This window comes from Periophthalmus magnuspinnatus, chromosome 6, assembly GCF_009829125.3.
Source record: "Periophthalmus magnuspinnatus isolate fPerMag1 chromosome 6, fPerMag1.2.pri, whole genome shotgun sequence".
Taxonomy (NCBI): domain Eukaryota; kingdom Metazoa; phylum Chordata; class Actinopteri; order Gobiiformes; family Gobiidae; genus Periophthalmus; species Periophthalmus magnuspinnatus.
In genome coordinates, this window is record NC_047131.1 from 8,587,063 (window position 1) to 8,610,139 (window position 23,077).

A 23,077-nucleotide genomic window follows, 5' to 3' on the forward strand; every position below is an offset into this window, starting at 1 on the left:
ATGCAAGTTATTGTTAGCTTCACAGTCATTGCAAAACCCCACTCTGGTCTCAGAGTTGTGAAAAGCACTTATAAACTCATCATGGTGAATAATCAGGATGTTCTGAATGGATAATGTAAGCGAGAAATAACTTTGGACCTCTGCAAACTGTTTTTCATGTTTTAAACCAGGTACAGCACCTTTAATGTGACAATCAAATGTGTTTTACAGTTACAAAAATCAGACTCATTTGGTTTAATTCCAAAGTGCAGTTTATTGGCTGTTTTTAGCACTACAGCAGTTTAGAAGAGACAATCATTTTAGTTTTATTTCTATGGAAAACGGTTCGGTTTTACATTCAACACTGATTTGGAAGAACTTGGAAGTCTTTTTTATTTAATACTGAGATCTTGTATTATTTCAGAAGTAAAAATGATAGAAAAATGATTTGAAACTGCAAAATATTATTGTAAAAAAACATAAAAATGCTAATCAATTATAAGTAGAAAACAGTGACTAGAAAGAGACCTGAGGAAAAGGCTGAAAATACAAAAGTGAACAAGAAACAGCGTTACCTGGTTCTACAGTACTAAATACGCACTAACAGAAGAATAGAGATGTGTTTTTGTTTGGGGATTGTATGAACTATTTTTTTCCTGCATTCAAGACGTTATTGCTCTGCTTCCCCAACACAACCCGCCTAATATGTGTCATCATCGTGTTTTAAAATCCTAAAGTCACCACTGCGCCCGATTCCAGTTTGGTCCTGATTCATTGTTGACGTTTATTTGTTTGTTGGTGATTTTTAGGTGATGATTTTCTTCTTGCATTCGACGGAGCAGAAGAGGTGGTTCTGAACGGCCATGAAGCGTTTTCCCATGAGGCACTGGGAGCAGCCGGAGCACTGGAAGCACTCGGGCTGAGCGTGCCAGCAGTGGGCGCCATAGGACACTCTCTGAGCCTCTGGTTCTATGGGGGACTGACACGAAGAGCATTTCTGAGAGAGGGAGGAGAGAGGGAGGAGAGAGGGAGGAGAGAGGGGAGAGAGAGGGAGGTGAGAGGGGAGAGAGAGGGGAGAGAGAGGGGAGAGAGAGGGAGGAGAGAGGGGAGAGAGGGAAGAGAGAGGGGAGAGAGAGGGAGGAGAGAGGGAGGAGAGAGGGGAGAGAGAGGGAGGAGAGAGGGAAGAGAGAGGGGAGAGAGAGGGAAGAGAGAGGGAGGAGAGAGGGAAGAGAGAGGGGAGAGAGAGGGAGGAGAGAGGGAGGAGAGAGGGAGGTGAGAGGGGAGAGAGAGGGGAGAGAGAGGGAGGAGAGAGGGAAGAGAGAGGGAAGAGAGAGGGGGGAGAGAGAGGGAGGTGAGAGGGAGGAGAGAGGGAAGAGAGAGGGGAGAGAGAGGGAGGAGAGAGGGAGGTGAGAGGGAGGTGAGAGGGGAGAGAGGGAAGAGAGAGGGGAGAGAGAGGGAAGAGAGAGGGGAGAGAGAGGGAGGTGAGAGGGAGGTGAGAGGGGAGAGAGAGGGGAGAGAGAGGGGAGAGAGAGGGAGGAGAGAGGGGAGAGAGAGGGGAGAGAGGGGAGAGAGAGGGAGGAGAGGGAGGAGAGAGGGAGGAGAGAGGGAGGAGAGAGGGGAGAGAGAGGGGAGAGAGAGGGAGGAGAGAGGGGAGAGAGAGGGAGGAGAGAGGGAGGAGAGAGGGAAGAGAGAGGGAAGAGAGAGGGGAGAGAGAGGGAGGAGAGAGGGAGGAGAGAGGGGAGAGAGAGGGAGGAGAGAGGGAAGAGAGAGGGGAGAGAGAGGGAAGAGAGAGGGGAGAGAGAGGGAGGAGAGAGGGAAGAGAGAGGGGAGAGAGAGGGGAGAGAGAGGGAGGAGAGAGGGGAGAGAGGGAGGAGAGAGGGAAGAGAGAGGGAGGAGAGGGGGAGGAGAGAGGGAAGAGAGAGGGAGGAGAGGGGGAGGAGAGAGGGGAGAGAGGGAGGAGAGAGGGAAGAGAGAGGGAGGAGAGAGGGGAGAGAGTTACAATATGTAACTTTAAACGTATCTTGGCCTGTGCACAACAGAGCAGTCATTTCCGCTCTAATGATATCTCAATACTAATGGCAGCTTTTATTAAAATGTAAAATCTAAAACAAAACAACAACATTTAAATAGTAGAAAAGAAGATTCCCCAATCATGTTCAGGTGTGGATCATTTCATCTTGTGGCTTTATTTTAATATTTGTTATGGTAAACGCCAAAAGGAAAATCTGTCAACTGGACAAAAAGTTGCAGGAGTGAAGACGTTTCACTGCTCATCCAAACCACTTCTTCAGTTCTGGTCAGATCACTGCTGGACATCGCCTTATAACTATCTGAAGGGAGGAGCTAACTGCACTGAAACTGTAAACAGCTTTTGTTTACAGTTTCTGTTTGTAGGCTAGGTCTATTGAGGTGCAATAAGTGCACTGTACCAGAGACATACTTGGCATATTCATACAGCTGGCATGCTAGCTCTATTGTTCTCCACAATAGAGCTAGCCAGGATGCTAGGTGTGAAAGCAGAACAGAAACTGTAAACAATAGCTGTTTAGAGTTTCAGTGTAGTTGGCTCCTTCCTTAAGATAAATATAAGGCAGTGTCCACCAGTAATCTGACCAGAACTAATGAAGCGGCTTGGATGAGCAGTGAAACGTCTTCACTTCTACAATGATTTGTCTATATAACTTTTAGCTTTTACTATGGATCAGACCCAGATGACTGAGAGATTACACTCTATTACACAGATTATGCTCTAAAAATGCCATTAGCCTTAGCACCGACACACAAAGACACAGTAGTAACAGTAGCAACAGCAGAACCAGTAGTAGCAGTAGCAGTAGCAGTAGCAGTAGCAGTAGCAGTAGCAGTAGTAGCAGTAGCAGTAGCAGCAGTAGCAGTAGCAGTAGCAGTAGTAGTAGTAGTAGTAGTAGTAGTAGTAGCAGTAGCAGTAGCAGTAGCAGTAGCAGTAGCAGTAGCAGTAGTATGTTCTTACCATAGCGTAGTTCTTCATGTAGCAGGGCTTACACACTGGTTTCTCCTCCTCCATCACGTACGTCTCTCCGGCTAAAACACAGTCGCATTCGAAGCAGCAGAAATGCTTCAGGTGCCAGTCATGCCCCTCGGCCTGAGTGTACTCGTTACTGAAGATCAGCTGAGAACAGGGAAGACACAGGTTTACATACAAAAGCATTTATGATCAGATACACTAAGAACAATGAAACAGGCAGTGAAAGATGAGCAGGTTAAAGGGACTGTATGTAGCCTGTGCTCTTAAGAGTTTAATAAAGGTACTACTGTCTCAACTGACACATACAAGTGAGTCTCATTCTCAGTTTATGGACAGGCCTCATGCGAAAAAACCTCCAGAATTCACTCACTGAGCTGCAGAGGCTGCACTAGCACTGAGTCATGATTGTCTGCAGGTGCTGAGGTTTAGGTAGAGGCCATTCAGATCAGAGAGACGAAGTTTAGGTTTAAATCAACTGGATTTCAGTGTTGAAACTGGCAATCCAACTCATGGCAACCCGTGTGAGGCTCATTCTGCTTTCTTTCTATATCTTTATTTATACAGGGGCACCCAGTGAGAGCACCCAGACGCTTTTTCACAGGTGCCCTGTTTAAATACAAATTCTTTTCTCATTGCATAATCGTCTTGAAGAACAAAACACCAAATTATAACATAAATGGGAATCAAAACATCCAATATTTGTGTAATTAAAAATAAATCAGCATTGGAATTGTTATCAGTAAAAGGATATATTTGATATGTCCCTTTAAAGGAACAGTCATTTCTAATCAGACTGAATAGTGTGATGTGGCAACTCAAACTTTAAAACAAAGAGACGACTGAGGAAAAGTAATACACATCATTTCTAAACCATGTGAACTAAACCAGGACCAAACCAGAACTAAACCAAGACTTTATCAGGACCCAAACTCTGCGTGTGTCAAAGCAAATTTACTCAGTGAGTCACTATTAGTTTTAAATTTAGGTTTTAGTTTGATTTGAGTCAAAGATTTAAAAACCCAGGATCTTCTAGCTTGAAAATATCGACAAATACAAGACCAAAACTCTATTAAATGGTTTCAGCTTTCAGCTATAGGACTTTTTCTCATTCAAAAGTTATAATATTGTTTTAAATTGTTAATCGCTATGGATACTGTCCTAATTTAAACCCATAGATCTGAAACCCATGGACTGGCTAAACATTATTTTGTGAATATTAGTAAATAATATATATTCTCGAAACATGTTAGAAACGAAATAATGACACACACATGCACTCGGCGCTCCTTGTGTTCGTACCTCGTCACAGCCGGCACAGCGCGGCTTCTCGCTGTCGCCATAGTGACGGCCGCAGAACATCTTCCCTTTCTTCCAGAAGTAGATCATGTCGACGAGCAGCTCCTGACAGGTGACGCAGACGAAACACGCTGGGTGCCACATTTTGTCGTAGCCCGCCCTCTCCGCGTACACGGCAGGGTCGCCCACTCTCATTGGCCCACGGCACTGATGACACGTCTGAGAGGACAGGGCAAATATAACAATAGTAAAAAAACATTCAATTTATGTATGGCTTTAAGTAGAGTACTAAGGCACAGACTTGATACTCAATGATAGTAAAAACACTTTATTTAGCCAATAGAATATGATTTTCCACATTACATGGTAGTACTTTTACTCCCTGTGTACTCCCTCAGTGTCCAGTAGGTTCATAGTGCTCCATGGATATATACCACCTTTTCTTCTACTACCTTTTTAAAGAAAGTGTACTTTCCAGGCTACTTTTCTAGCAGCATACCTTTACTCCTACTATAGTAATATTTGTTTTTACGTAACAGTACACATACTTGAGTAATATATTGTACAGTGAAACAGTACTCTTACTTGAGTACTATACCGTGTACAACTGACAAAAGCTTTATGTCGACAATATGAAATGATCTGAACATTTATGTTTCTTGCAGCTCCTTCAGATATGATTTAGTTTGGCTCATTTCTGTGTCTCTTCGAAAATACCAGATTAAATTTTTCTTAGTGATGCACTAATCTAACACTGTGGCAATGATACTGAAGAATTAGCTGGATCTAATATCGGCTTTAAGTGTAATGATGTTTGAATTTTCATTTACACAAAGCTGTTCTGCAGTTACTTGAGAGGTAAATAACAGCTAGATAACACATTTGGGTCATTTTTGTCTTATTTAATGTTTGTTTAAAGGAAACAAATGTTGATATTGGTTTATATTAGCAGATAAAATCCATAATATCAAAATCAGTATCAGAACTGAAAAAGCAGGATCCGTACAACACTAATAGTTAATGTTTTGTCTTTCCAATTACATCAACTTCAAATTATAAATCAGATGTTACGTCTCAACAGTTGCTCTTTAAGTTACTCTCACTTGAGTAGTACTTTTCCCAAATCCTTTTTTCTCCTCCTTGAGAAATGTCTTGGACTATCACTTTGTACTTCTACTCAAGTAATATTAAACTGAAGTTATAATGGCTTTACTTTGGTGCAGTTTCTGGCAACTTCTGGCACATTCTGAAGCACAATATATCACAGAGAAATATTGTGATGAACGATAATATTGAAACTGACACAAAGCAGGATAATCTCAGTAAACCAGTTTTTAAATAGACGGTGTCATTAAAAAGCCTGAGCTGCAACACAAACAGCGAAAAATGAACTAAAAATTAGCCACAGAAATCATGAATTCAACCTTCTGCAGCTCAAATCTTACCTTACATAAAAATGGCAAAAAATGACCCACTATTAAAAAAAAAAAAAACAGTGCACAGATAAATATTGAGTTGATATATAGAGATTGTGACAGACCTACCCCTGTCCAAACTGCTTCACAAAGAAAAGCAGTTTAGACTAAAAGGGCTGTACAATATTTAAAAAAACCCTCAGGATTCAGTTCACAGAGCACAGTTTGAGCATGAACTGAAGCCTCCGCTCAGTTCAAACATATTTATTGTCTCTATTTTTCCAAATCCCAGCATATTTCATGTTTGTTTCTTTGTTTCTCGAGCCCTTGTGTAAAATAAATCCACATTTAGCTGCAGCTGTTTCCCTTCTCTCAGATTTGACCCATTTTGGACAAACGATTTTTCCACTTTCAAACAAAAAACAATATTTCTCTGCTCCAAGAATCGCCGTCTTTGATCTCACAATAATACGACGTCTCAGACAAAGGTTTTTCTGGTCCCATTTTGCACGAGGTCAGACTGTGCTCCATCTATGGCTGCATAATTCTAGTTCTGAAGTTTGTTTGTTGTAAAAATTGTGGCATGAGTAAAATGAACAGGAGACTCTGAGTCATGGGGTAATTATTCTGTAAAAGGCTTGGGTTTAAATGTAGGTAAACTGCGCCACCTGGTGTTCACACAGTGGTGTTTACCCATTCATGTGTCATGATACTAAAATTTCAAACTCGATTTCTTAAACTTGATACTAGTTTTAGTATCGATTAGTATCTAATTATTGATTAGTGTCTGTCTTTTGATGTTTTTGAGAACCCTCAAACCTAATTTATACAGAATTTTGTGTCTCTTGCTTCAACTTCCAAGACCAATTTGCTACATCAACGGTGCACTATGTAACTTTTGTCGTGAGGTTTGGCCACCTGTGTCTCCATGGAGATGTTCCATAGTATGGCATTAAACTGTCTCCATGAAGACAAGCAGGTGACAAGTTACAGGTCAAATCCGTGGATAGGTGACACTACTAACAATCAGAAGACATGTCGGGGCATTTTTTAGCAATTAAAACATTGCAGGATACATAAGTTTAACGCCATACTGTGGAACATTACAGGCAATGCAAAGTCTTGATGGAGGCTAGCAGATGGTGTGCCCTACAACAGAAAAGTAACATAGTACATGTTTAAAAATAAGTAAGAAAACACGTCAGCAGACACATTCTCGTGGATTTGATCGTGGTTTTGACCGTCTCATAAGCGTTCTGTTCCTGTGTTCTCAAATCCTAGATAATGTTTTGTTAAAATCACAAGAAATTTTGAATATTCCACTTTTTCAACTGGTGATGGCGAACTATTGTAGTCACGTCACAGCTGCCCTGGGACAGACTGACAGAGGAGGCTGACAATCTGCACCATCAGCCCTTCTCACCACCTGCTGTTTATGAGCAATAGAAAAACCTGTAGTCGAATTAATGCTAGGGAGATAAGTTTAATGCTATACTGTGGAACATTCCAGGCAAAGTAATAACATCTCCATGGGGACAAGCAGGTGACAGAACCCCCACTAGAAAAGTTACATAGTCCATCTATTAAATAATAATATAAATCATGTGTACTTACAAAGTTTTGTTGTCCTCCAGCTCCGATTGCTCCTGCTGCGGCTGCTGTCCCCACACTCCCTCCTCCGAGCCCTTCCCCAGATCCTGGTCCAGATCCTGGTCCAGACCCAGCTCCAGCTCCAGCACCTCCAGGTCCGACCCCACCACCCAGCTCTCCTCTACCTGCGGCCTGTGCCACCTCTTGGGGCAGACACACATCGCCCACCCCCAGAGCCTCGTCCTTGTACTTCCGCACGTACTGCTGCATCTGCTTGACCTCGGCCGGGCTCAGATCGTGGCACTTGTTTGGATCCTGGTCGTGTTCCGGGAGCTGTTTGGCCATCTGCTGCCTCCGGTACGCCGCGCCTGGAGTACCTGCGATGGGGCGCCTCTCGGGGGGGAGGAGCTCGATGTAACGGATCGCCTGGAGGGATGAGGAAAGGTGAAAAAAATTTGACTTTCTGAACCCAAACAAGTAGTGTAAAGCGAGGAGGAGCAGAGGGAAAACCAAGGTGAAGTTATCAAGGGAATAAGGAAAACAATTTAACTAATGTCCTTCAGCAGTAAGCTTTGACTAAAATGTGCAGACAAAACAAGAACTTAGTAGTAAAAATGAGTGATAAGGCAGCATACACTTAGATTTAGACATTTTTTTTAACCAGAAAACTGCAAATTGACTTGTTTGCATTAAAGTTATTGAAAAAATTACTAGGAACAGTAGATTATAATAGTAAAAGACTATATACACAGTTTAATGATGAAAAAAGTGGATTTAGTGTTTAACTTTAAGACCTGACAGACCAAAATACATTAACAATCAAAAAGGGTTTTTTTGGTCCAGAAGCACATCACACATTTTTAGTGTCTGCTGCCCTCTTGAGGCAACAGTGGGAAAAAAATGTTGGCATGTTTAACAAGGCTACACTTTTGGAAAAGACGAAATATTAAGAATTTGAAAGTCGATATGATAAATGCTCAGAGAACACCATGGTACTTTTATCCACATGTTGTGGGATTGTCCAACATTTTAGTTGGATAAGAATGTACAGTTTTCGAAAATATATTGATATCTTTACAAAGACTTTTGTTTTACCACTCTTATCTCCACAACTGTTAAACTGGTCTTCATTATGGAGTAAAACCTTATTAGAACTGAACAATCTCAAATAAGCAACGTCCAACAACTTACAATAAGTGGAAGATTTATAATGTAAATATACTGTGAACTAAAAGGTAAATTGAGTAAGGAGTAACTGGATGGATATATGGATATATATATATATATATATATATATATATATATATACACACACACACACGCACACATATATAGTGTGTGTACATGAATATATATAATGTATGTGTATATGTATGTTTTATGGTATAGGTGTGTGTGCATATGTATATATATATATATTTAAAATGAATTTGCATCTATGTATTATGCTTTGGTTTTTGTAAGTGTGTGTATGTGGGCATGTGTACATACACTTGTGTTTGTGTACACATACTAACAAACGTGTGTCTTCATTTTGTTTATGTGGATGACACCAGGAGCTCAGGATTGGAGATTTTTATTTCACTGTATCTATTTATCCTGTAGGCGGTGGGGGAAGGGGGAAAATCTTGATTTTGTCATTAGTGGAGTGCAACGGTAAAGGAGCATTACACTAGATGAAATAATAAACCTTATCTAAAAATTATAGCTCATAATATCTCACCACGTGTTTGTTGGCGACGGGAGGAGCCCACTCGAAGGTCACAGACTTCATGGGAGTGTCTTTAGGAACCTGCTCCACAGAAGACGATGAAGAGGAGACAGAGACCGGCATCGCACTGGCCTTGACTGGGGTTAGATTCACTGAGACCCCCCCAGGACCAAGACCTGGACCCCCTGTGGAACCCGGACGTCCTGTAGACCCAAAACCTGGCCCGGATCCGGCAGCAGACCCTGGACCTCCTGAAGAACCGAAACTTGGCCCTCTTCCTCCTGTAGACCCAAAACCTGGCCCTGATCCTGATGTAGACCCTGGACCACCAGCAGACCCAAAACCTGGTCCAGATCCTCCTATAGATCCTGGACCTCCTGAAGATCCAAAACCTGGCTGAGATCCTCCAACAGACCCTGGACCTCCGGGAGACCCAAAACCTGGCCTAGATCCTGCTGTAGTCCCTGGACCTCCTGAAGACCCAAAACCTGGTTGAGATCCTCCAACAGACCCGGGACCGCCTGTAGACCCAAAACCTGGCCCAGATCCTGCACCAGACCCAGTACCAGCCACAGCCCCGGGGATGGAGCCCGTGGAGGAGCTGACGGAGGAGTAGCCAGAGCTGGAGGGAGAGGCGTTTGGGTGGAGCTGGGAGGGGGGCACCAGGGAGGAGGTGCCCAGGGAGGGGGGCACGATGTGGGCCATGGAGGAGGCTGGGACACTGATGGTCATAGACATCTTGGACTGCTGTCCTGGGATCCCGTCACGCTTTAGTTTGGCAATAAGACCTGGGAACACAAGGAGCAAAACAGATATTGGAGCTAACTATAGGCACTGCTCTGTCTGAAGTTACTCATTTAAACTTTATTCTGAGCTTTGTTTTCTTTGTTGACCATAAAGAAGTGATTTAGCTGAACTACAACAGGTGAGAGGATTTGTCCTGTTAAACAAGTGAAATAACATTACAGTCACGAGCTAGCTAGCATTAGCCAACAGTTTCTGAGTTACTCTCACCTTTTTGTTGAAAATCAAACTCCTAAACAGGACCATGAACACTCAGACTGATCACAGGCTCCTGAAAATGTGCTGTTTAAATCCATTTTGTATTTTTTGTTTTGAGTTTTAAGATAATCTAAAAATGTATTTGGCAGAGTTTGCTAATATGTGCATTGTGTCACCATGATAACTGCTGAACATTACACTATAGACATACATGAAAAATCCCCCAGCGTGATGTCCCTGCAGAGTATCAATAGGATGGCTGGTATGCACAAAACTAAATATTTCTTTTGGAGTTGCTCAATAATAATCTGATTATATTTTGAACACCAATAAGAACTGTGCAAAAGCCTGTGCCTGTAAATGTCCTGGTAAGAAGATGTTAGTAAGAAGGAAAATGAGGCCAACTGGGAATCAAACTTTTCCAGCACTGTTGCTAATGCTAATGCTAAAAGCTAATGCTAATGCTGAAGGCTGACCTGTGTACTTCGTGTCCTCGAATAGTTTTCCCACTTTCTTGTCTTCCTCTGACTCCATCTGGACGTCGTGCTCCGTCAGGCCGCACTTACAGTTACGACAGATCTTCCTACAGAACAAAGAGTTTTATTATTTTACTGCTAAAACAAAGTTATACCACAATCACATCATTAGAAAATCGATATTATGTCCAGAACAGGTCTGTTACAGTCAATAAATGTGTCTGCGGAACATTTCTGGTGGATGACTGCTGTTTGTCTCCATGGAGACCTTTGCTTTGCTCTGAATGTTCCACATATTTATTCATCTTTATGGAGACAAACATGCTCAGTGGTGGTAGAAGTACTCAACTTGTTACATAAGTAAAAGTACTGATACAGAAAGAAAAAAATACTCAAGTAAAAATCTACTTAAAGAGTAAAAAATAAAAGTATTTTGCGCATATTTTTAGATCTAATACAGCTTCGGATGTAGTGATTTTGATCAAGATTTGTGCTGAAGTTTGTTCAACACAAACACTTAAATACATTTTTTTCCAGCTGTTTCTAGATTATGTAGATTTTTCTTTGCTCAAACTATGAATGTGTCAATAATAGACCCTCAGACTTTTCTGCAGGTCTCAGACAATAATGAAAAATACTTTTACTTTTCAGACCTGTTCAAAAATGTAGTGAAGAAAGCACAGAAAAAAGTACTAGGTATCTATACTTTACTTAAGTACAGTACTTTACTACTTTTACTTTGTTGCATTCCACTACTTCACATGATGCGTGCCACCAGGCCAAGTTACAGATCAGATCTGTGGAAAGTCTACTCACTGGATGAATGCATGATTTTCAATGTTTTCACCCGTACATGGTTAAAGGCAGGAGAACTTTAATGTCGTACTGAGGAACATTCCAGGGAAAGTGACATCATGCAGACAAGTACATGGCAGACCCTCCACAGTGCACAGTGTAAATGTTACATAATGAGCCTTTATTTACATATGTCTTGTTGGTCATGATAAACACATACTGAAGCATGTGTGTTTCTGTAGTGTGTGTGTTTCTGTAGTGTGTGTGTGTGTTTTCTGTAGTGTGTGTGTGTGTGTCTGTAGTGTGTGTGTGAGTGTGTGTGGGGGTGTGTGTGTCTGTGTGTGTACTCGAGTGAGAGCAGAGTCATGTCCTGACACAGCGTTTTTGAACATGTGAGATCAGATTTATGACAGAGACGAGCTGAGGCAGGACCAGCCTCTGCACTGGGAACACAACACTAAACACTAAAGGAGGAAACTAAAGATACTGAGATTCATGATATTTGTCATTGTCGCCCACTGCTATTCCACCAGCTGATGTCATGAAGTGGTGCCCTCCTTTTCGGTTAGTTCTAGCTAGTTGAAGCGATGTCATTATAAACCAGATAACGTGTGTAACAGAAACAGGTCCGCTGACAAAACTGCAGAACTTGTCATTCTCAACATAACCGTGAGAAACACTTTTAATTGGACACCTTCACATTTGAGCCAGATGTTTGAAACTCGTTGACGTGCTGTGAATTTTGGCAAAAAGTTCACATTTTTCCACTCTGGTGTCTGACGTCTGTGGTCTCAACACCATAGACTGTACAAAGAAGTGGAATAAGTGAGTGTGACGTCACCCACAGCGTTTAGCTTCACTCAAATGAAGCTCATCGAGACTAGAGTGGTTATAGGGACCAATTTGGAGCCCAGTTCCATATTAGGAAGTCTGCCTGTGAATATCATAGCAACCAAAGAGCCAATCAGGAGCGAGGCTGTTGAAGGTACTGTATATTCCGGACTATAAGTCGCAACAGAGTCTAAGTCGTACCAGCCAAAAATGCATAATAATGAAGAAAATAAACATTTCATATAGAAAATCGCATCTGAGTATAAGTCGCACCTTCAGCAAAACTATGAAAAAAGTGCGCCTTATACTTCAGGAAATACGGTAATCAAACCTGTTGCTAATGCTAGCAGGAGCAATCTCAGAGAAAGAAGACATCTGATTTGTCTGTTATTAATGTTCATATCTTGAGGTACAGACATAATAGCAAAATAAAAATGAGTCTGACAGCAGCAGTTACAGAGAGAGGAGCTACAGTTTGCCAATGTAAAGTGAATTGGAGCCAGAGTCAACGAAGCCAGAAGCCTGCCCATGGTCACTTCCTATTTGGAACGCGGCGGCTAACACGTTAGCTACGTCCATTTATATATACAGTCTATGGCTGACACTCAAGGAACAGCAGAAACAATGGACAAGCAACAGACTTTACATGTAAACCCAGTACATCAATGCAACTTCTTAAACCCTACGATCGAAAGCAGAGGTGTTAAACACATTTTCACCAAGGGCCACATCAGCAAAATGGCTGTTCTCAAAGGGGAAATTGTAAAATAAATCTAAGTACTTTTGAAACTTGTTAATTAACCATTTCTGTGTTTATTACTGATTCAAGTTACAAATGTTGTCTATACATTTGCCTAGATGTAAAAATATGGCTGTTTAACTATGCATCTCCTGATAAAATGACATTTTAAGACCTTCATACCTTTTTAATTTACCCTGTTGAGGGCCACATAAAATGATGTGGACGGCCACATTTGACCCGCAGGCCTTCAGTTTGACACGTGATCTAGAGTGTTTTTTGAATGATCTCAAGTAAGTAGAGAGTTGTGGGGGGTAGGTGAAAATAGAAATTTTCTGAGCACTCAAGCCTCAATTACAAGACATTTCATGATGACTCAAACATGCACGAATCAATCAAAATACAAGTTCGAGTAAGATAATGATGAGGGAACAGTTATACCATGTGTAAAGCTCACATAAGATCATTTTATATAATACATCCCCTTTAAATCCTGTTTAAATCCACCAGGACGTGTCAGACTTCCTGTGGTCACGAGGGGCAGGCCTGTGGAGTTTGTTCTGGTTCGTTTACATGCATTTTTCCTTTTCATGTTCATCTGTGAAACCACATCACATGAAGTTAATCCGTTTAAAAAGACATCGGCTCCACTCTTGTGTTCTTTACATCAGTGATTTCAAAATTTTCAGGATAAGAATGTGAATGAAATGTGATTAACTGTTGAGCTGGAGTGGAGCAGATCACAAAATGCCTCTGCTGGGTCCTCTGTGTTTAAAGAGGGGGTATTTTACTTCTATGGGGTATTAAAGAGGGGTATTTTACTTCTATGGGGTATTAAAGAGGGGTATTTTACTTCTATGGGGTATTCAAGAGGGGGTATTTTACTTCTATGGGGTATTAAAGAGGGGTATTTTACTTCTATGGGGTATAAAGAGGGGGTATTTTACTTCTATGGGGTATTCAAGAGGGGGTATTTTACTTCTATGGGGTATTAAAGAGGGGTATTTTACTTCTATGGGGTATAAAGAGGGGGTATTTTACTTCTATGGGGTATTAAAGTGGGGGTATTTTACTTCTATGGGGTATTAAAGAGGGGGTGTTTTACTTCTATGGGGTATAAAGAGGGGGTATTTTACTTCTATGGGGTATTAAAGAGGGGTATTTTACTTCTATGGGGTATAACTAACACATATCATATTTAGATCACCATGTTTCCTTTTATTATTTTCAAAATGCTATATTAGTCAAAAAATATTAACATGTTTTATAAGTTTCACTTTCGTTTTTGAGTCTAACCTCCCTTTGCTCTCTGTACTAAGCCTCTACCCCTTCAGAGCACTATCACAACACAATCCACCCCCACTAATGAAACTACTGCACATCACATCGGGTTTGTGAAGTTGTAGTGTACAGTTTTGTATCATGTTTTTGTATATTTATGAAGAATTGTCATGTGGGAGCCTGGGTGACGTAGGCTTGTGGGCGGAGCTTTATACAAGATCGCACCACTAACCGACGGTTCCACAGTACGACTTATTTTTTTCCCGTTTAATCTATCACAGTTTTTTATTGCTCAGAAATACCTATAAATACATGCATTCTTACTGTGAGCAGAGGGTCATGGTCGTGTCATGTGCTTGTTTCCATGGAGATAAATCATTTTACTGTTATATTTTTGAAACTTCTAGGCAAAGAAATAACATCTCCATGCAGACAAGCAGGTGGTGCACCCTCTACCAGAAAGGCTGCATAGTGCTGCTTTAAATATGAAGTTAGCATTAGCATTAGCATTAGCATATACAGACCTCCAGAAGTGCAGCTCGAAGCCTTCACATTTGTCTTTACATTTAAGACACAAAGCTCCAGCCCCGAACTCATGTCCCAGCGTCATCTGAAACAACAAGAGAGAGAAAGAGGTGATACCCCCCCTGTGTCAGATGCCCTCCCATCCCCATATATCCCTGTAGTGTTAGACTGAGAAGAATGGAGCTCATCTCTTATGGAAATGATCAGAGAAAACATTTGAGGATTTATGTCTTGAACACAGAAGATCTGACTTAATATGGACTGGAGATTTGAAATGCCTCTGGTGATGTATTTAATAGTAGTAGTCGGAGAGTTCGGTCAGTTCCTTCAGAAACAGATGTGAGGAGTCTATGATCAGAGGTCTGCGTCCAATTTGTCACTCGTCTCCTCGCACTGCCTCCTCGTTTCCTTCACCATTACCTCATCTTCAGAGTACAGACACATATTGGTGTTGTTGAGCGCCGTCTCCTGCTCCCCCCTCCTTCCTCCTACATCCCCCATAATGCTCCACTCCCCACACCTGCTATGACTATGTTCCAGCCCAGTGTTTTTGTTTTTTTTATCTGATCCGATACCGGTACTTGGCCTTATTGTGCTCGCCGATATCGATACCAGTCTGATACCGCATAGTGTGAAGAAGTGAACAAAAGACAATATCTAAATAACATCTACAAAAATAAAAGACACTTTAAGGACTAAAGTGTTAGAGTCAAATGTATAACGGTCTCTGGAAATACAAAGTGGTATCGGATCAGTGATTTCTTCTGAGTATTCACTGATACCTGAAAAATGTGCAGTATCTGAGTTTTTATCGGTATCAGAACAACTCTAGGTCTAAATGTAAAACTGGTTGTCACAATGAACCCTTGAATCTAAGAGTGACTCTCCTCGACGGGTGTGTAGGGTCGAGGAGGCGAGGAAACGAGGAAGAGACGTGTTTAGAAATGTGACACAGCCCAAGGTTTACTCAGCTCTGACTCAGAGAGCGTGTTTGAGTGAGGTCCATAATTATAACGGAGGGGGAGAAAGAAAGAAAGAGTAAAAGAAAAACGGTTGGAGGGTAAGGAGAGAGAGCGAGGGAGAGAGAAAGCGGGGGGGAGACAGAGAGAGAAAGAGAGAGAAGGGATACAGAAGAGAGAGAGGAGGAGAGGGGGTAGGGAGCAAGGGAGGGAGGGAGGGAGAGAGAGAGAGAAAGAGATGAGGGATATAGAGGAGAGAAGAGAGGGGATGGGAGGTAAGGGGAGAGAGAGACAGACCGAGAGAGATAAAGAGAGAGAAGGGATATAGAAGACAGAGAGGAGGAGAGGGGGTAGGGTGCAAGGGAGAGAGAGGGAGAGATGAGGGATATAGAGAGAGAAGAGAGGGGGTGGGAGGTAAGGGGAGAGAGAGAGACAGAGCGAGAAGGGATATAGAAGACAGAGAGGAAGAGAGGGGGTAGGGGGCAAGGGAGAGAGACTGAGAGATGAGGGATATAGAAGAGAGAAGAGAGGGGGTGGGAGGTAAGGGGAGAGAGAGACAGAGCAAGAGAGAGAGATAAAGAGAGAGAAGGGATATAGAAGACAGAGAGGAGGAGAGGGGGTAGGGGGCAAGGGAGAGAGAGGGAGAGAAAGAGAGAGATAAGGGATATAGAAGAGAGAAGAGAGGGGGTGGGGGGAGAGGGGAGAGACAGACAGAAAAAGCAAGAGAGAAAGAGAGCGAAGGGATATAGAAAAGAGAGTAGAGGGGGGTAAGGGAGGGAAAAGGAAGGAGGAAAGAGGAGGAAAGGAAAGAAAGAGAGAAAGAAAGAGAGAGAAAGGGAGAAGGAGAGTAGACAGTGAGAGTGAAAAAAAATAAAAACTGTGGAGAGTAAGGGGAGAGAGAGAGCTACAGAGAGAGAAAGAGTGACAGGAAAGAGAAGGGAGACAAGAGAGAGAGATGGATGAAGAGAAAGGGGATGGAAAGGAGAGATGGAAGATGATAGAGGAGAGAGAAAGAGGGCAGACATAAAGATATAATAAAGACATAAAATGGAGGAAGAGAGAGAATAGGAGGAGAGAAAGGGAGGACAGGACAGAGAGAGGGGTTGCAAGAGAAAGAAGACTAGAGAAGAAGGGAGAGCGATGACAAGAGAGAAAGATAGGAAAGGAGATAAAGGAGAGGAGAGAGGGGGAGTGGAGGAGCGAGTGGAAAGAGAGAGAGGATAGGGAAAAGAGGTAGCAGGGGATGAAAAACGATGAGACAGAGGAGGGAGTTAGGAGAGAACAAGGGACAGAGCGGGGGAGGAGGAAAGAAAGGAGGATAAAGAGAGAGAAGGAGAGCAAAGGGGGGGTAGGAGAGAGGGGAGGGATTTGAGAATAAAGGAGAGAGTGAAAGGCAGAAAAGCAGGGAGAGGAGAAAAGGAGAGAGGGGCAGCTGTTTGCGACCTCTCACACAGACACATTCTCAGCTGGTGTGGTCATTTTCTTCATTTAGACAGTATTTACAAACGCTTGTCCTCCGTTATTCACTCTTTCATTTTTACTCATTTATCGGACTTAAGTGTAGCCCTTCATTCGAGTTTCAGTCCTGATTATAAACCACTTCAGATCGCTCCTGTTTGAATCAGGTCGGTTTTATTACAGACTATTCTCAGTATAATCTTTGGTTCTGTTTATTTTGTCAGATAATTATAAAAATGGTCTATTATTTCTTTAAGTCCATAATTGACCCCCATCTAGTTTAACTGTACTCTGTGTAAATAAACACGTTTAAATGATGCTTTTCTCTCATTACCAGATTAAAACCAGATGTTATTCTTAGATACAGTTCAAAGACAGGAGCAGACAGGAGCAGACAGGAGCAGAGTAGAACACATCTAAATACAGTTAAAACACAGAAAAAACACAAATAAGCAAAACACAAATCAGTCTTAATGGAGCAGAATTTGGAAGTTGTTGTTTTTTTTTGTTTTTTTTAATTATTATTATTATTATTTTTTAACAAACCAACACAACAATGAAATATATAGACCGAATACAAATTTGATTTGTGTTATTTCAATTGTTTGGAGTGTAAATTTCATTAAGGGTCTGGTTTATGTGGTAATATTGAGACCAGTGCAGATTTATGGTCGGGCAGAGCCTAACAAATAGACTCTTGTCCAACAGTACTGTGGGGTAGTACAGGATAACAGCACATCCTGGACTACACTGAGGAGTTTAGTCCTGGCTTAGTCCTGGTTTAGACCCCTGGTATAGAAGCCCGTCCTAGTTTAGCTTAATCTTGACATAGAGGCCTAATTATGGATTAGTCTTTGATTGATCCATGTTAGTCCCTGGTCTGGTCTGGTCTGGTCTAGTCCCCGGTCCCTGGTCTTATAGTCCAGAACTTTGTGCAGAACACGTCAATGGCTCAAACGGTTGTTCCAAAATAATGTTCAAGTTAAAACCATGTGAGTCATTAAATGAAAGTTGTAGTTTAAACATCTTAGTTGCTGTGATATGCGTTTATAACACCGACTTTGGCACTTTAGACTCGAAAAGGAGAAGTTGGCAAAGCGTTAAAATCCAACACTTTATAACAATGTAGCTTAGTGCTAAAAGCAGCTACCCGTTACATCTGTCAGGACGCAACAAAACCAGAACAAAACGCGGGTCTCCAAAATTACGCACGACATTTACGCCTTTCTTTCATTACAAATGGTCTGACACTAAACATCTACATAAACTACGCTTAAAGTACCGTAAAAGTGAAAGCAAAACACCCGTATTCTGCTGCCACCTGCCCCGGGATCGCTGCACCTTTCAGGGCGTTCCCTCTCCACCGCGGGACAAGTGGAGCACCAGACCCAGACACACGGCCGTACCTTTTTCACTTCTTTTTCGATGTCCATCTTGTTTCACAGTGTTGTATCCGCTCCACACGCCGCTGTCAAGAGAAGAACAAGCGGGGGAAAGTGCACTGGAGCCCGGGACAGACGCAGACGAAGCCCCCACTGGACGCGCACTCCGCTCGGGACAGGACCAGCCCCGCGCACCGCTCTGATCCCGGGAAATGACAAGACAAAGTCCAGGTAAAGATACTGGATCCGGTTTGACCCTTCAAAATAAAACACCACTGCATTTTACTGCTCTCACTGCATCAGTTTACAAACTAATATAATGAAATAAACTGTAGAAAAAATAAAGGACTATGCATCAATAGACAGTGCAACAAGAGTACACAAGTTTTAATAATAATAATAACAATAACAATAATAATAATAATAATAATAATAATAATAATAATAATAATAATAATAATAATAATAATAATAATAATAACAATAACAATAACAATAATAATAATAACAATAATAATAATAATGTATTTTTAATGCAGACATTTTTAAAAATTGCATTTTCTTGTTTTTGTTTTTTACTCCTTTTTGTATCTTAACTCTAGTCAAAAGATATTCTAATATTCTAGTTAATTATAGGTAGATCATAGGTTTAAATAAGTTTATAATTATCTTGGTTTTGACTACACAGTTTGTTCTTATCCTGTTGTTATTGAACTTTGCGCTGCATGAGGCAAATAAAGGTTCTCAAATTTTATTTTTTATGACTGCAAAGAATACATGTCAGTAGATACAATGATAGCATAAAAGCCAAAAGTAAAATCTGTGAACAACTGGACAAAAAAGTCCTTTTTTTAGACTCAACAATGCATCTGTTGAGTCTATCTGGACTTTTAATCAAAATACTATGTACTGTGTAGGTTATAGCTTAAGCCATAAACTCTCTAAACTAGGGGTGTCCAAACTTTTTTTTCCCAGAGGGCCTCATACTGAAACACATTTGACCAGACCAGTGTCGATACAGGGAGTTAAATGGTACAGGTTTGTTTATTTTTAGGTCTGTGTCACAATGCAATGTGATGTTATTCAGGTTAAAGAGGTAGAATCTCTTCAATTTGTAGTACAAAAAATACTTCCTGATCAATTGGGCCAGTTTAGGAGGAGGCATAAGGGCCAACAAAAATTGGTCTGAGGGCCGCATTTGGCCCCTGGACCGTAGTTTGGACAGCCCTGTTCTAAACTCTTTGTGAACTTAATCTGATGATGATGATGAAACTTATGATGACATCTTTTTTACACTATTTGTAATAAACCAGAAGTAAGAAAAAGTCAGTAAGAGAAGTGTGCATGCTCTTGAAGCAAGATATAGACAGGCTAGTTACAGTTAATTCTTTAAATAACAACAGCAAAGTACAGAAACAGCAGCAAAATGTAGCTATTAAAACCATAAGGTAATAGGCTCTAATTATGCACGATCATGTATCAACATGACATTGCTGGACTTGAGATGACATCAGTTCATAACCTCTACAGCCAAATGCAGGGAGCTGGTTTGTTCTAAAATGTTGTCTATAAATCTATCTTTTACTTTGACGCCTTCTCCTTCCCTCGCTGAGTCTCTCCCTCTCCTCCAGCTTCACTCGTGCGTCTACTCTGGCCCCGTTCACTTCTCTTTGAACCCAGACACGCCCCCTCTTTAACGTACGCCTGTCAGCCAATCAGATCACAGCACCGAGGCGCAACAGCCAATCAGCGCGCAGCGGGGGCGGGCTTTACCGTAACAAAGGGTTTTATGGCGATGACACATATCAGCCGCTGCCCCTCACACACAGAAGCCTTCAGACATTTAAAGAGACCTTTAGCTACGCCTCCAGCTAGGTACTCCCGGCCATAAACCAGGACAAAAGTGTAGAGATGGGCCCTGGGTGCACAACAGAGACAATAAAAGCTGACAAAATACTACTCTAGGCATGAGAAACAACATCCTAAATACAAATTGAAACATGAAATATGGAGATTATAAAAGCTCCACTATGTAACTTTATTTATCTCCATGGAGACAAGCAAGTAGCACCAGGCCAAGTGACAGATCTGTGGAGAGGTGACCCTGCTCGTAGTAAGAATGAATGTTTTTCCAAGTTATCTTTTATTGTTTTAAAAGATAAACTAATTGAATGCAAGATTTGAACGTTATACTGTGGGACATTCCAGACAAAACAATGACATCTCCATGGAGACAAGCAGGTGGAGGACCTCTTACTAGAGCAGTTGTTGTTTAGTGATAAGTGCATAACCTTGTGGTGTGGCTCATTATGGTGAAATATTATAAGATCTGACAGGAAACCGCATTTTTAGGAACTTCCCTTTACCACGGAAACAAGACTGACTCCACCTTCTCAGTATAATGCATAAAGTGCTCCTTATATTTCACATTTATTTGAATTGTATAATATTTCCTGAAGCAACATCACTGACCCACAGGTTGAATTAGATGAATGCTGTTGCTGTGTCCTTGAGCAAGACACTTAACCCACCTCGCCCCCAGTGTCTGTGTCATTGCATTTTGTGTGGAGTTTGCATGTTCTGCCTGTGTCTCCTCTGGTTTCCTCCATTAATCTGAACGTGTGCATGAAAGCCTCCATAGTTGCTCCTGAACTGGAACCAGGCCCAGAACTGGCCCAGAGCTCCTGACAGGTTTAACCCTGAAGAATGGGTCAAATGTAAAGGACAAATACTACAGAGACAATACAGCAATACACTGTAACTTATATTTTAGACTTTAAAACAAGCCACACAAGGTAAAAATACATTTCTAGACAGTGACTTCTTCTTGAAAAAGTTTGTGATATTAATTTAGTTCCATCTGGTGGTGACACTGGAGATTGCAGAGCTCTGGACCTCATTGTCCTAACATCTTTCAGACTGTTCAAAATGTACAACACACTGATTAAGGATGCACTGTCCTCACACCTGTGCACAACTGAACGTAAGAATTTTACAGAGAATTAAAGAAAAAAAATCTAAAGTAGTTCATTAAAAGTTTTTCAAAGCTACAAAATGTTTGACTCCTCCTCATGACATCATTAGGTGGCAATCCAAAAGAGCAAAAGTGTTTTTCACTTTCCACTTTTACGTAATGGTGTATTATGTAACTTTTCTGCTGGAGCCAGGAGGGTTTGTCTCCACAAAAATTGCCTTGAATGTCCTGCAGTATGGCATTAAGCTTATTTATCTCCATGGAGACCAGCAGGTGACACAACAAGACCAGTTACAGCTCAGATCAGATTGTGTGAGGAGGTGACCCCTCACAGAAAGACTGTGCTTTTAATGTGATTATTGTGCAATAAACACATATAACATAATATATGCAAGATGGATACTGTGGAGAATTTTAAACAAAGCAATAACATCTCCATGGAGATAAGTGTAGACAAAAGTTACACAGTGCATCTTTAAGCTAAACATTTTCTTATCCTCAGATCTTGTCACATTTAGTTTCCTGGTTTTGTAGATCAAGGAACTGCTTGTCACTACAAAAGTCTGAGCAGTAAATAACAGACGTTTTGCCAAACGAAACCAGATCCAAGTTTACGGTAAGTTTTTGAGAATATTTGATCTGTACACAGCTGTTTTACACTCGACCTCCTTTTTGACTTTTCCCAGGAACGCTCTTATCGTTCATTATACAACTCTACCCCAATATGACCAACTGCTACAATGGAACAAAATATAAAATGTAATGTAGTGTGGTTAAAATTATGTAAAAATGTTTTTGAGGATTTAAAGCCACAGGTACATGCCTTTTTTTGGGGCAAAAAATAGAATATGAGCGTCCCTACATCTCCACAAACCTGACTCTCATTTGACCTCCTCCTGCTTGTTTCCATGGGAATGTTGTCCCTTTGGCTATAATATTCCACATTAGGGCATAAAATGTATCTATCTCCATAAAGTACGTTCCAAAATCTGGTTTTAACTTTTTGTTTCCATTGAATCATGCAGTTAACTTGAGGTGCTTGGCTGCAGAAGTTATTGCCTTTTTGGAATTTCAATGGCCTTATACTTGTCTGTCTCCATGGAGACAAACAAGTGATGCAACCAGGTCAAGTTACAGGTCAGAACTGCGGAGAGGCAAGCCTGACTGTGTAAGAATGCATGTTTTTCAATGTGTTTTGGAGCAATAAAAACACCTGTAATTGAATACAAACTAGATATATAAGTATAATGCCATACAGTGGAACATTCCAGGTAAAGCACAACCAGCAGACAAGAAGGTGACAAGCCCTCCACCAGAAAAGTTATAGTGAAGAATTTAAAGCAGCACTATGTAACTTTCTGGACATGGCACGTCACCTGGAAACAGACAGAAGGAGGAGTCAGGTCTGTGGAGGTGCAAGCCCATTCACAGCAGGATGCATGGTTTTATAACTTTTAACAATGAAACAAAAACATCTACAATGAAAAGGATTTTATTTGAGTCTATTTTATGTCTAAAACATGACATATTGTGGCTTTAAACTAAAATATAAACCCTGATATCTCTACTTCTCCTTTGTGGGAATGAAGCAGCCGGGTCTGATCACATGACCTGTCTGTAGTCACATGACCCAGCCTCAGGTATAAAGGCGACCCCTCAG

The 23,077-nt window shown here is 41.3% G+C and overlaps 1 protein-coding gene across 1 annotated transcript; it reads right to left on the reverse strand.

Annotated features, from left to right (window-relative positions):
- Nucleotides 1–235: 235 nt before the first annotated feature.
- On the reverse strand, nt 236–18,650 carry tes (testis derived transcript (3 LIM domains)). Its single transcript, XM_033967834.2, has 8 exons — nt 18,468–18,650; nt 14,644–14,729; nt 10,474–10,580; nt 9,008–9,783; nt 7,309–7,710; nt 4,283–4,498; nt 2,969–3,127; nt 236–976 (listed from the first exon to the last, which is right to left on the reverse strand). The coding sequence occupies exons 1-8, from the start codon at nt 18,492–18,494 to the stop codon at nt 785–787; spliced, it is 1,965 nt and encodes a 654-aa protein (XP_033823725.1). The 5' UTR covers nt 18,495–18,650; the 3' UTR covers nt 236–784.
- Nucleotides 18,651–23,077: the final 4,427 nt, after the last annotated feature.

What these genes read in the sequence shown, in the direction of transcription:
- tes (XM_033967834.2), bottom strand. Translation starts at nt 18,494, where the DNA reads ATGGACATCGAAAAAGAAGTGAAAAAG. An exon ending in TTCGAGCTGCACTTCTGGAG is followed by an intron (nt 10,581 to 14,643) that starts GTCTGTATATGC and finishes TTTGTTCTGTAG; the next exon opens with GAAGATCTGTCGTAACTGTA. An exon ending in CTGGAGGACAACAAAACTTT is followed by an intron (nt 4,499 to 7,308) that starts GTAAGTACACAT and finishes CTGTCCTCTCAG; the next exon opens with ACGTGTCATCAGTGCCGTGG.